Raw genomic sequence first — 13,478 nt, forward strand, 5'->3', positions numbered from 1 at the left:
TTATGTAGAGCCTAGTAATTCGGATCCAGCCTGATGGTAGAGTTAATGTTGCCAAGCCAACGAACCATCAAGAGAACTAAATCTTCATGATGCATATATTTAACATTCTATTTAGGTGCTACACATGGTGCCTGCTTACTCAATGTGGATTATTTTGTCCAGCCACAAAAACAATTCATGAGGATTTACTCCTTTTTTTTTCCGTCTCTAAGGAAGTTTTCATCAAGCATCTAAAAGATACATTCACGAACACGCACATAGAGATGTCTTCTCATTGCACCATAAAGACTAACGGTAGCAAATTACAAACTTGGCAAATCACAGCAATCAATAGGATATTCAATTTGTGGAATTTTTCTCCACAGCAGAGACCTGGAATTCGGCTTTACACCACACAGACTAAAGGACTACGGTCTTTTTTTTGATTGAAAAAAAGACTACGGACTAGAAAACATGAACACAAGGTGGACTGCAGACATCTCTAATGCTTTCGAATAGCGAGAGCAGACATCACAACCAAGACCATTAAGAGGACCACCGCCACAAATGAGACCACAACAGCACCGCTAATTTGTTGGCAAAAACTACCAAACCGTAGGCAGATGGCAACCCAGTTCGCTTTCTCACTCCCAGTGTGAGCCAAATCAACTATTGCTGTAGCTGAGGAGGCCGCAGCGGTGGTCAGGGCTACCATTACCTGCATTTGTTAGGAAGAAAAAACATTATAATTACCTCTAAGCCCTTATCAAATCTATGTAAAGATTTAATCATTTAATTTATGCATTGCTCAAGGGGTTAATACGTATATAAACAAAATTCTCGAGCACCTTGCAGAATGAGCTGCTAAGAATTAGACTTACAGTGTCAAAGATGAGGAGCAAAAGCCATGGGCCTATTGCTTGTGGAAAACAAATGGTGATGATGGAAAATGGAAGGGAGAAGAGAAGGTAGCCTGCTGCTATCGCATTCCCAACCACAAAGAACCTGAAACACACCCTTGTCAAGCCGCTGGGCTGTGTCTAATATTAAATCACTTATTAGCCGAGCTCTATCTGTTAACAATTATGACCATATTTCATGACTCCGTGTGATCTTTTGTTTATGATAAGATCTAAATTCTTCAAGTTGTCAATTTTTTCTTTATAATGCATGCAGTTTTAAACTCAAATATAATCATTTTGATTTAAGTGCATCAAAATAAATGAAATCAATACTAACACTAAAGCTGGGAGATCAGAGAACTCAGCATGGAACTGATAGTAGTGAGTGAAGAAAGGAAGGGTTTCGTGGGTAGTTCCCATGACAACTGCAGCAGTAAGAGCAGCAGCAAGAGCAAAGATCCTCAGAATGAAGCCGAAGCAAGCCACGCCTCTCTTCCATCCTGCACCAACCTTGGTCCTCCTAAAAATGGCAAAACGAGCTTTTGGTGCGGTTGCAGGGGGTGCAGCAGGAGCTCTTGCCGGAGCATCGGCGCTCGGTTCTCCAAGGGTGATCGCAGTTGAAGGGGCGGCTTCACCGGTGCTCATGCTCTTAGATTGTAATGAATGAGAAGTGGTGGCAGAAGGATGTTGTTTTGAGAACTGGTTCGGGCTGTGATCGAAGCGTCTGAATGGGAAGGGTTATTTATAGAAGAGTACAAGGAACCAACAACTTTTAGTTGAGGGAATACCCTACTTCAGAGTTTTGTGAAGAAGTTGGAGGTGGTGGTGCGGTTTAGGGGAGCAGGAATGAGTAGCAGTTGTCAACTAATCCCCGTCCACCTATGAAGTTTCAATTATTTGTGTTCTGGCCACTTTATACAGATATTTTCTCAATATTACCGAACGTTTACGTGAAGTGACCATCTGATGCAAGGGAATGAACAGTTTTGTTGTGGAAAGATGCTGCATGGACATAAGAAATGGATGATTTCATGAATTTTATGGGAAGCGTCGAAACTCCAACAGAGTAAGATTGAATAACGCCACAGGAAAACCATTTATCTTGGAACCTGGCTTTGAGGTTGATAGAAATAGTGTATTTTAGATGTTGACATGGTGTTGAAGAATTCTATTTATTTGAAAGCAGGAGGGAAATACCGAAAGAAGGCTCGGTGAAATTATATCTTCTCCCCTTTCATATTGCAACTTGAGAAATAAAAATAGAAGGAAAACTTTAGATAGCATTTGGTGTTCCAAATAGAATCACTATGGTGATTTAAGATTATCGGTGATCCGAATCTTATGATAATCTGATCATCAATAATCTAAGATAACTATATTTGATAAATCATAATTTGATAATTAAAAATCGTTGGATATCCATGAGTATTTTATTTGATATTCTATGGGAGTCTAATATTCACCATCTATATAATATCAAAATATCCATAATATATTTTATAAAAATATATTTATTAATCATAAATAATATATTGTAAATAAAATATTCTTATATTTATTAATATATTAACAATTAATAGATTCTGTAAAAATATATTTATTAATCCTATAAATTATTAATCCTATAAAAATATATTAATTATTATTATAAAATTAATATTTTTATTTATACTTATAATATATTATTTATTAATATAAATATCAATTTTGATTAGAAAAATAAAATAAATAAAAATAATATATTAAATATTTTTATTATAAATATAAAGTACAATAAAATATTTTTACTCTAATTTAAAATTATTATTGACTCATAATAATAATAATATAATTAATAACATATTATAATATAATATACATCATAAATATAATATATAATATTAAATATAATATAACATCGTATATACGATATTGATATAATATATCAACGATATATTGATATATTAATTTATTTTTTTAATTAAAAAATATTTTTATTCTTATATTTCATCCTATAATTACTGTTTGAAGATGATTTTAAATTTTTAAATCAAAAATTAATATTTTATTATTAGATTGAAAGACAATTTAAGAAATAAGAAGGATTTGAAATCACTACTATATAAAATCATCACGATACAGTCAAACATGATAATCTTATCACCTTTATTCACAACATCTTTAATCTTGGATGCATTATCTCACCATACCAAACGCCTCCTTGAGTTTTATGGATTCTTTTTCAACCTTTGTTTAGCATATGCTCATCTCCTAATCTGTCTTGATGCCTTGATTGGAGGAACAATTAAATGGTTGAACCGAGAGACTGCAACTATTTTGAACCTTTTGCAAGGAAGAACAATGACCTCATTGGATTCAAAATAAGCATTTGGAAATCAATCAAATATTGGATTGACCACAACCAAAAGTAGCTTTCACTAATCTAATTTGCAGAACAATCAGAAACTCAGCAAGATCCTCATTAGAGATCACAGTCAAGACTCGAGACTGTTGCACATCAGTCCACCAATGTCAACAGAGTTCAAAAACAGGAACCACCCCGATATAACTTCATCTTTCAGGGCCATGCGATCCAAATGAAGCCAAGGAAGCAACTCCACTTACAACTATATATCAGATCCCAGTGCGTTAGCACGTAGGTGTCTGGAAATAGCAGTAAAAAGATGCTAAGGAACCAGCAGAAATTTTCAAGATACACAATTTGCATACCCATCTTCGGTAAAATCAGCGACAAAGAACAAGTAAAATGGCGACATTGCGACCCAACACAACCTCCAACCTCACTAAACCAACTGTTTGGTACAGAAGCAGTTATTCTGAAGTAAGAGATAACCATGAAGCAAGATTATGTAATAGAATGATTACAACCACTATACAGAAAACCCAGCATCAACAGAACTAATTGAAAAGAAAAAAGGAATGTAGAGCAGGATAATGAGAATAATAAAAGGAATTTTCAGCATGGAAAAATCCTTGGTTTGCAACTACCAAGCACATAAGCTAATGTACCAAGAAGATTGTTGCTGAACAGAGCTTCATTCCACAGGCAACAAAACTTATGAAGGTAGTCATATGCGCCTTCTGAATGCCAAATATCCACACATATATCATGATCTGCATGATGGAAGAGTAATGCCTCCACAGCACGCAGCGATTATAATATACAGCAAGAGGACTATGGCACATGTCAACAAGGCTCTGCATTGACAAAATATAAGGGGTGAGTATCAGCACACATGATAACTTGCAAGTATAAGGTTACAAGTTAACTATATGGAGGAAAGATTATAGAAGAAAATGCAAGTTTGTAAAAATAAATGAATAAATAAATAAATACAAGCATTGGTCTTGTGCTGCCTCACATACATCATTCAATGGTCCCGGGAGTTATCCCAGGGGTCATACCAAGGTCACAGTCTCAGCATTGGACTTTATGCAAGTAGGAGAATGGTAAGGTACCATACTGTACCAAACCATACTGCTACACCAAAAAAATATGTTTTGTTTTCAAGGTTTTTAAACTTCTTTTATTTAGTTTTGAGTGGAAAAGAAGGTTTTGTGAGTTCAGTTTTGATGTTTAATTGCAATATAATTTAATTTTTTGTTACATGCCTAAAGAATTGTGTAACTACATAATACATATTAACTAAGTATAATACAAAATTTGGTATGATTTGTTCATATTTTTATAAATTTCCATCCATTTAAGGGATGAATAGAATAAAAGAAAATGGAAGACAGAAAGAACTAATGATAGGAGGAACAGCTCACCCTTCAACTCTCCTCCTCTCTTTCTCCTTTCTTACAATGACAGAGGGAGAAAGAATTGGTGGATGCCTTTCTCCCCAAAGACCCTGAACTGGTACAAGGCCCTTATTGGGCCAAACTGCTCTTGGTTTTTAGCGGTTCAGTCTTCTAAGGATCAGCTCATACCGGTTCAGGTACAATTCTATACCAAGACCAAGAACCATACCAGTTTTGGTCAGTATGGTGCACCAATATTGACCAAACCAGGTAGGTACAGTAAATATTACTTTCCTTGTGTCATATGCCTCAACTCACAAGTTGGAGGTCATGTGTTTGAATCTTGAGTCGTGTATCCTCTAGAATTCCTCCCAGGTAATTCTTCTACAAGTGGAATTTGTTCCCAAGTGAAAATCACGGGTTTATGTTCTAATCATCCCATAAAACTGGTGCAAAAGAAGTAACAAGCAGACCATATAAGTAACCTTGCTAGATTGTAGGGTGGTGGGTTGTTATTGGCATTCATGCTTTACTATTTCCAGTTATGAGTCAATGAAAAGTATGACACCTTAATTGAATGACACCTAGCCATGGCAAAATCAACGCTTGGGACTGAAACAAAGAATAAAGCATTTGAACTGATACGGCACTGCCAGTTGGCTAAGCATGACATGGTTCAGCAATAAAAGGCATCTCCAATACTCCGCACAAACAGAGACAGATCCAAACAACTGATAGCGAATAGCAACTAGGCTACCGCTTCAACACTTTTAAGACAGCAGCATGTTGAAAGCCTGGTACATAAATAAGTTTTCATCACTACCAGCATATGGCTGAAAGGGCAAATTAGACAACCTAAAATATCAGTAAAAAATAAGGCTTAAACTCTAATCTTAGTTTTAAGGATATGCCCAGCCAAACACCACCCTGTTTTAGGAGGTTGTGACTCTGAAGCTTGGAGTCCCCAGTAGAAACAATATAGTGGTATGACCACTCACATTAAGAAAATTTTCTCGAAAGGAGTGATCAATCATGTAAACAAGTAAGACTCTGACTGGAGAACTTGAAAAGAAATCTGGCTTATTTTTTTTAATATATAAAAATAATGCAAATAAATCCAGCCACAAGGAAGTGACATGCATAAGGAAGACAAAGCCCTTAGCTTCTCACACTCACACACAAAGGAACACTGATTAGAGTGCCTAAGCAGCACCAAAAATCACTGTTCCAAACTGCTTGCTAATCAGGCTATGCCCAACAAAAGAAGCTTAAGGTACTGAGAACTGCACATTTTGTCTGTGAGCAAAATCAAAACTAGATTGCCAATAGACCCTTTTATTCCAGTTCTCTCCATCCTTTCTCCAACATCCATGTGGTAGAATGTTCCATGAGAAGCATCACTTCCAACCTTGTTTGCAAAACTTTTGTTCCAAGCTATCTTCCACTCCCTCCTTCTCCTATGGAAGTATCCCAAATGGGATACTCTTCCAAGGTACAGTACAAAAACCAGAAGTGAAACAATTAGGAAAGCCCATCTAGTTTAATCATCTTTTCTCTTCCCCTTTTTGCCTTCCCTCACATGGAAGGCCCCATGTCTTCTTCCTTGTCACATTTGCTGAAATGTCCCCCTTCCAAATCTTTGTTACAGGGCTTTAATCCCTCGCAGCCTCCCTTTCCCTAATCAGTTGAGAAAAGAAACTTGTTTTCACATCAATCTGACAGAAGAGGTGACATGCTGCCTATCTTCTGAAGCTAAGGTATTCGATCATGATCAATCAACCAATCTTTTATCTCCCAATTCTCCTATTCTTTGTCACTGCCAACTTCTTGTCCAAAACCGTCTCGCAAAGATGAACATATGAAAATACACCCGATCATATCTATATCAATGTCTGGCAATTCCCCCTTAAGGACATTCATAGATTGGTTAAATCCTCTAATGTCATGTCCTGGGCAAGTTATCCTCCTTACCAACCAAAACGTATACATCCTTCCAGTTTAAGGTTACAGATGGGTAGCAAATGGATCCCTACCCTCTTTCACAATCTCCTTACACAACACCATACACTTCCAAGATAACGAAAAAGAAAAAGGAATACATTATGATCTAGAATTTGACAGTCAAAAACTCACTTTACTTGTCCAACTAATTAATTAAACAACATCACACAAAAAAAGGAGAAAATAATTTGATGTCAGACTAGGCACTTACAAAAGCTTTGCATTTTTCATCCAAAGTGCTCGGCGAAGGCGCCTGGATTGCTTCCTGAAATGAAAGGAACTATCTTGCATTGTAGCAGTTTTGTCAACAAGGAGTGCAATTCGATCTCCTCTGTCCAATATCTTCTCTATATTGTCGACCATGATAGTGTGTATCTGCAAAATTTTAACTGTTATTAGTTTGAAAACATAACCATGTTACAGGACCAACTATAAATTGCCAATCAGCAGAAAGATAAATGACTATTAAATTTTTATTTCTTAAAAAGATTCTACTCAGCAGAATGTATCTTAAGCATGATGAAAAGAACATACTGCTAATTAAGAAAGTGATTGCATAAATATCAAACCGTAAGGATCGTTAGATAGGGGCAGCAAAGGCTTGATAGGAGGAGGAAGGTAATATTAGTATCTAGATTAGGCTTTCTGCTGTTGCATTTTGGCCCCCATTTTAATAGTAAAGGTTTAATTTCTTAAAAAGATTCTACTCAGCAGAATGTATCTTAAGCATGACGAAGAGAACGTACTGCTAATTAAGCAAGTTATTGCATAAATATCAAACTGTAAGGATCATTGGATAGTGGCTGCAAAGGCTTGACAGGAGGAGGAAGGTAATATTAGTATCTAGATTAGGCTTTCTGCTGTTGCATTTTGGCCCCCATTTTAACAATAAAGGTTTAATTTCAATAAAGAACTAGTACCATTTAATTATTAAATTTTATAACTTAGATTTTTAAATTTGAAATTGTAAGTTGCATATAAAACAAAAATCTATTAAAAGAACATCTCTATCTTTACATTGTTTAGGGTGCAGACATCAAGCAAAACAACGGATGGAGTTAAAACCACTAGACTTAGATTAATGCATGTAGAACCTAAAGGGGCATCACAAGAAAACTAATCAGGGAACTCCACTTCAATAAAAGCCTTTCATCACAATCTTGCTGAAGAGTGACTAGCTTCTAACATCCAAGTATATAAAACTTTAGGAAGTATGAGAAAGGCGGGAAATTCAGTTTCACTGAAAGTCTTCCCTGACCACCTGGTTGAAATTTAGAGGAAAAACATAGTCAAGACTATCTCCAACCCCCATGAAAGGAAGAGGGAATCAAATATGATTCCTTCTTTAGATAATGAACTAAATAGATGCACTTCATGTCTTGAACATCGCACTACTAAGCAATCAGACAGTTTGATAAAGCAAAGGTATTTCAAATAGGAAGAAGTTCAAGAAAGTGAAAAAATGTACCAGCAAGTGTCAAGGGCTAGTGATTAGAGTAATATGATTTATTCCCCACTATTTTAGATTGATAGAAACATTGTTTTTTGTTGATATTTTATATGCACTTTAGTGATCCTCTTAACACATTTAGTAATTCTAGAAACATCCAAATTGATCTGAATGAACAAGCATGAAAAGGCTATAAATGGTTTCCATGTCAATCACATAATCCCCAGCACATTATCAAACAATAAGGGTATCTGGCTGAAGAACAATATGTCAAACACCAAACACCAACTACATTTTGCTATCCAAAAGAAGAATTTTCCTTTTAAGCTAAATTAGCATAACTTGCCTCACTGATTTCACCTCGTACACGGTTAAGTGTATCTGCACTTGGGTTACTGGAAAAGAACTCCATCTGCTGGTGTAGCACTCTAGAGAACTCATCATTCATCGCATAAGCTAATGCAGAATGAGCAACTCGGCCATAATTTTTCATGAACCTCATGTGGATATCCTCCAAGTATAAAAATGGAACCCTCCCTATAAAATAAAATAAAATTAGAAAAAATGAAGCAGAATTTTTGTAAAGGAACCTGAACATATAAGAAGGTGAATAAGAAATGTCGGTGTATTTTCCTAGTCATTCAAACCATTTTATATGATAATTCATTAATAAATTGCACATCGATTTGAAAAGCAGCAGACTTGTTATTGCTTTGCCCTTTTTGGCTTTCCTTTAATTTTTCAGGGAAAGCGGAGGCACAATGTGGGGGAAAATGTAAATGAGAAAAGTGAAGAAGGGTTGCCCTTTGGTAGGAGAGAATGAGAAACATCAAGCAACAGAGTAACCAGAAATAATTATGAAGTGCTTAGCATAACACACAACATGAAGTTGACAGTTTATAGGGAAGACATCTTTCCTCCACATCATCACCTTTCCTCACAAACTTTGCTTCCGAAGAGTCTGTCAAGTAGGCCATCTTAGAGAATTCTTTCAGATTCAAGAGATCTATTAATGTATATTTATCACCACATATGCTCGGATAATTTAAAGAAATGAAAAAACAATTCTTTCCAGCTTAACATTCTATTATTCTTACTAGATGGAACTAGGGAGACAAGATGCATCATGAGAAAGCAAAAGCTCTCCATATTTGCCATGGGTATATACCACTTAATTAAAGGGAATAGCTGTTCCATCATACAGACAATAATATAAATCTAACACCAACTTTTTAATTTAGAAGAAAGCTAGAACTTACAATAAAATTTTATCCTCAAATCACAGAAATTCACACACTTTCTATGAACAGTATTTTTTATAACCATAATAAAGATCAAATTGCATGAAGCATAATAACTGCTTAAATCAACTGCAAAACAATTTCTTGCATGCCTAATATTGGGGAAACTCACTAGCTCATTTTACCTACAAACATGCCCTGAGCTTTAGCCCAGAAAGGCAAAAAGTCTAGATTCATCAAATATCATGCAGCAGATCAGTTGATGCTGGTAGGAGTGGATGAGGGGGTGCAAAGATAGGGAAAGATATCAAATGTTGTGTTTTATTCAAGATTTAGATCTCTAGTGGTGCAATTTATTGATCATCAATAAGCCCTTTAATGCAATGGAAGTGATTTTTATTTTCCAACTCATCCACTGAAAGAATGATAGCCAATTACTTTATATGGAACCTAAAAGCAATTCACCAAATATATCAGTATATACCACTTTAAAAGAGAAGAAAGCAAGGAAATGAAGACTTGTGATGATTTATTTCTTTTTTCTTGAAAAAGGCAGTGCAAAAATTAGGAGCGGAAAATTGTTCATCCAAAGAGAGGAAGAAGGAGAAAGAAAATAACAAAAAGAACAAACAAATAGTCCATCCTTTTTTGAGGTCCACATAAGTGTCAACTACCTTAGAGACTATCACTTTTTTTTTTAACTTTTATTTCTTCATAGTGTGTTTGGTTGCTAATTTACTCTTGAAAAATCATTTCTCCAGGTGTTTCACTCAAGGAAAACTAAAATATTAAAAAGCATTGTTGAGTTACCAGAAAAACCTCAATTTTCATTTTCTACAAAAAAACACTTTGTAAAATGGAAAGGTAACGGAAGTCTTTTTCGACATATATTTGCCCCAACCACATAAACAAAAAAGTTTTCTCATGTCTTGATTCTCATCATCCAATTCTTTTGACCCTATGAGAAGAAGAGACCCCACCCATCATCTCATTTGCCACCAATCAACGACCACTAAGGCCCTATTTAGGATTATTATTTATAGTAGAGCTTTTGAAGCTTTTGAGTAGTAGCGCTTCTAATAAAAAGTTATTTGTTGTTTGGTGACTACATTTCTAAAGTGCTATGGAACTTTAACATGCATTTAATAACCAAACAAACAATGTACTTTTAGTATGAAAACATAATAATAAACGATATTGCATAGTATTGTACAGTAGAATTAATAAAATATAATATTATATACTATTACATATTAAAATATTATTATAGAGTATAATATTATTATAATATAATATAATATGATATGATATTGTATTGCAATATAATATTGTATACTATAGCAAAATAATATAACATCATATGATATAACATAACATAATACAATATCATATAGTAGTTACAATGGTATAATATTATTATAATTTAACATCATGTAACATAATATTGTAACATAATGTACTATATTAGTATCATATAATAATATTATAATATGTTTAAAGTATAGTAATATAATATGATGTGATATGATATAATGCAATGTGATATATGATATTTATAGTATAATAATATGATATGATATGAAATGAGATTAATTATGAGATTTGTTCGTGGGTATTTTGGTCACCACAAAAATATGATTAAAACCAAAAAGGCCTTCTAACAAAGCCAAAACAATTTTCAGATATTTTACCAAATACCACTATACCATCACAAAGATTCTTTTAGAGGGCCAAAAGTGCTTTCTAGCTCTCCAAAAAGTGCAATCCAAATTAGAGTCCATGGTACCAAAATCTGCTAGGTTTCTGCCAGATCTAACTATTAACACTATCGGTCTCTCAGTCTCTCTCTTACTCTATCTATCTATCTCCATCCCCTTCCCCAGCACCCCCACAAACTCCTCTCCGCATCCACCATGATTGTCATCGCTCCATCCATGCACCCTCAATATCAACCAAACCAAACTCAAGAGGCAACCTCATCAATTTTCAAAGGAGGTAGCAAGATCTCAATTTTCCTGAATTTTTAACAATAGACGGAAATTCGATTATTCACTTTCAGCGACCCAACACTCAGAAAACTGGGTCTTTTCCTTTTCTATTTCTTTTCCTTTTCCTTCTCACAAACAAGCACTTAATTATGACCATATATACAATATTTTAATAACATTAAAAAAGAAATTTTGTTTAATTCTCCAGCTTAAAGAATCCCTTCCTAGCAGGCAATATGAAGAATAATCTGATCAATAACAGAACTACAAGATCACTAGGTGTCTTGTCCAAAATTAGGGAGTATGGATAAAATCTTACACAGCATCTCTATTCCTCTCTTATTTTGCACGGTGGATTCACTCTTTCTTAATAAAAAAGAATTTGGGATTAAGCAATGCATTTTCTTTCTTTTGTTTTTTTCCAATTGCAGACTTAGATTAAATCAGATATCCATCTTCCATTTAAACTTAAGTAAGTTGTGGTGTTGAACTTGTTCCTATACCACATCCCTATTATTCATCATGCCTCAATTCCTTGTACCACTTTGAACAGTGACTAACATAAAACTTTTTATTCTCTGTAAGGACTAAAATATCCCCTAGTAGCATTCCCCTACATGTTTTATAGCCATGATTAGAACCAATAACTAAAGCTTCTTTGAGATGAATAGCCAATCCGATATGGATTGATTCTTATTACCAGAATCATAATATTACACCACTCTCCATATAAAACAATACATCTAGCGGGCAGTTTGATACATTCAAAAATTTGCAACCATCAAATGGCTTTTGATAGCCTCAGGGTCACCAGGAAAACTCTAATGGAGTTTGGTATGTTTTTCGAAGGAAGCATTTTGCATTTTCTCAACAATATGATTCCAAAAAATTGGATTCGTTGTATATATAAAATGATCCTTCCAAATAAAAATCTATCATATGCAGATGCTGGACTGGCAGACCTCCCCCCCACACCCATGTGTTTTTTTTTTTTTTTTTTTAAAAAAAAGGTTCCACCATACGCTAAAAGAAATAATAATAACCGGACCTACTCTCATAGTGACAACCTTACAACCACAACCTACCTGATGATGCAACAGACATGCTCTGATCCCCTCTAATATTAAACATAGTAACGGAAGCATCGGTTGAAAGTAAATTTTATATAAATTGCCTCTACAAAAGCTATGAAAGCGCACTTCTTTCTAGATTAAAAGCAGTCACGGACATTTGAATGTATCTGATCAACCCATTGAGCTCACAGATGTATGTCTATGCCAACAAAATCTCCGTCGGCCGGCATCTTCTTCAAATAAACAATATCTGCAAAATTCTTACCATGCACGAAGTGAATCAAACAAGCTACAGAAACAACCCAGTGGAATCCCTAAAAAATCTCAAAATTTTCCCAATACCCAATCGAAACCCTCGACGTCAGACACCATACGCCATCAATCAACACCACATCAAACTAAAATCATTTAGAAGGAAGGACAAACTGAAGCAATAAGATCAAAAATTGAAAGGGATTAGTGGGGAGAAGCGCCGAACTTACTTCCGAAGGTATCGTTGGCCATGCAGATGAAAGTGAGGCCATCGGATCGGAGGACGTGGAAGATGTAGCGGTCCTGGGAGAGGCAGAGCCTGGAGTCGGAGTCCGGGGGGAGCTTCTCGAGGATGCGCCGGGCCACGGCGCCAGTGTTTCCCGTCACGGCGGCGAATTCGGCAAGGATCACAGTCCCCCTCGCAACCACGGCGTAGAGGATCGCCATGGCAGGAAGAAAGGGCCTCTCTTTCTCTTTCTCGACCCTTCTGGCCCGGTTGCTAGGGTTTTGGGGGCGAGGATGGCCCGCCGGAGAGAGGAAGGTAGTGCGGTACCCGCCCTTCCCTTTCAACTGGACGGTCAACGCTCAAAGGGGGCCCGTTCATTCGGTTTTTCGCTTGAGGGCGAAATCTGAAACTGATTAAATTGTTAAAAACAGCACAGAATAGTAGTTTTTTTGGGTTTTTCTTTTGTGTTTTCTCATATAAATGTAAATTCGGTAAGTAGTAGCGACGATATTAGATGATATGGTTTTTTTAGTTGTTATTTTCTATTGACTGCTAGTATTACTAGTAATAACAGTTGTTCAATATTTTTTTAGATGCCATGCCAATAGTAGATAAAAAAATA

General features: G+C 35.5%; 2 protein-coding genes across 2 annotated transcripts; both read right to left on the reverse strand.

Moving 5' to 3' along the window:
- Positions 1-242: 242 nt before the first annotated feature.
- LOC105061456 (casparian strip membrane protein 1) lies at positions 243-2,194 on the reverse strand. The gene is made up of 3 exons (XM_010945506.4): positions 1,219-2,194; positions 861-984; positions 243-697 (listed from the first exon to the last, which is right to left on the reverse strand). Exons 1-3 carry the CDS (start codon positions 1,524-1,526, stop codon positions 482-484), a joined length of 648 nt encoding a protein of 215 aa, XP_010943808.1. The 5' UTR covers positions 1,527-2,194; the 3' UTR covers positions 243-481.
- A 1,434-nt stretch (positions 2,195-3,628) lies between these two features.
- On the reverse strand, positions 3,629-13,197 carry LOC105061457 (vesicle-associated membrane protein 714). The gene is made up of 4 exons (XM_010945507.2): positions 12,861-13,197; positions 8,423-8,613; positions 6,838-7,001; positions 3,629-4,079 (listed from the first exon to the last, which is right to left on the reverse strand). The coding sequence occupies exons 1-4, from the start codon at positions 13,075-13,077 to the stop codon at positions 3,989-3,991; spliced, it is 663 nt and encodes a 220-aa protein (XP_010943809.1). The 5' UTR covers positions 13,078-13,197; the 3' UTR covers positions 3,629-3,988.
- Positions 13,198-13,478: the final 281 nt, after the last annotated feature.

This window comes from Elaeis guineensis, chromosome 7 (assembly GCF_000442705.2).
Source record: "Elaeis guineensis isolate ETL-2024a chromosome 7, EG11, whole genome shotgun sequence".
Taxonomy (NCBI): domain Eukaryota; kingdom Viridiplantae; phylum Streptophyta; class Magnoliopsida; order Arecales; family Arecaceae; genus Elaeis; species Elaeis guineensis.

What these genes read in the sequence shown, in the direction of transcription:
- LOC105061456 (XM_010945506.4), bottom strand. Translation starts at nt 1,526, where the DNA reads ATGAGCACCGGTGAAGCCGCCCCTTCAACTGCGATCACCCTTGGAGAA. An exon ending in TCTGATCTCCCAGCTTTAGT is followed by an intron (nt 985 to 1,218) that starts GTTAGTATTGAT and finishes GGTGTGTTTCAG; the next exon opens with GTTCTTTGTGGTTGGGAATG. An exon ending in TGCTCCTCATCTTTGACACT is followed by an intron (nt 698 to 860) that starts GTAAGTCTAATT and finishes TAACAAATGCAG; the next exon opens with GTAATGGTAGCCCTGACCAC.
- LOC105061457 (XM_010945507.2), bottom strand. Translation starts at nt 13,077, where the DNA reads ATGGCGATCCTCTACGCCGTGGTTGCGAGGGGGACTGTGATCCTTGCC. An exon ending in TACGAGGTGAAATCAGTGAG is followed by an intron (nt 7,002 to 8,422) that starts GCAAGTTATGCT and finishes AAAATTTTGCAG; the next exon opens with ATACACACTATCATGGTCGA. An exon ending in ATGAAAAATGCAAAGCTTTT is followed by an intron (nt 4,080 to 6,837) that starts GTAAGTGCCTAG and finishes TTGTCAATGCAG; the next exon opens with AGCCTTGTTGACATGTGCCA.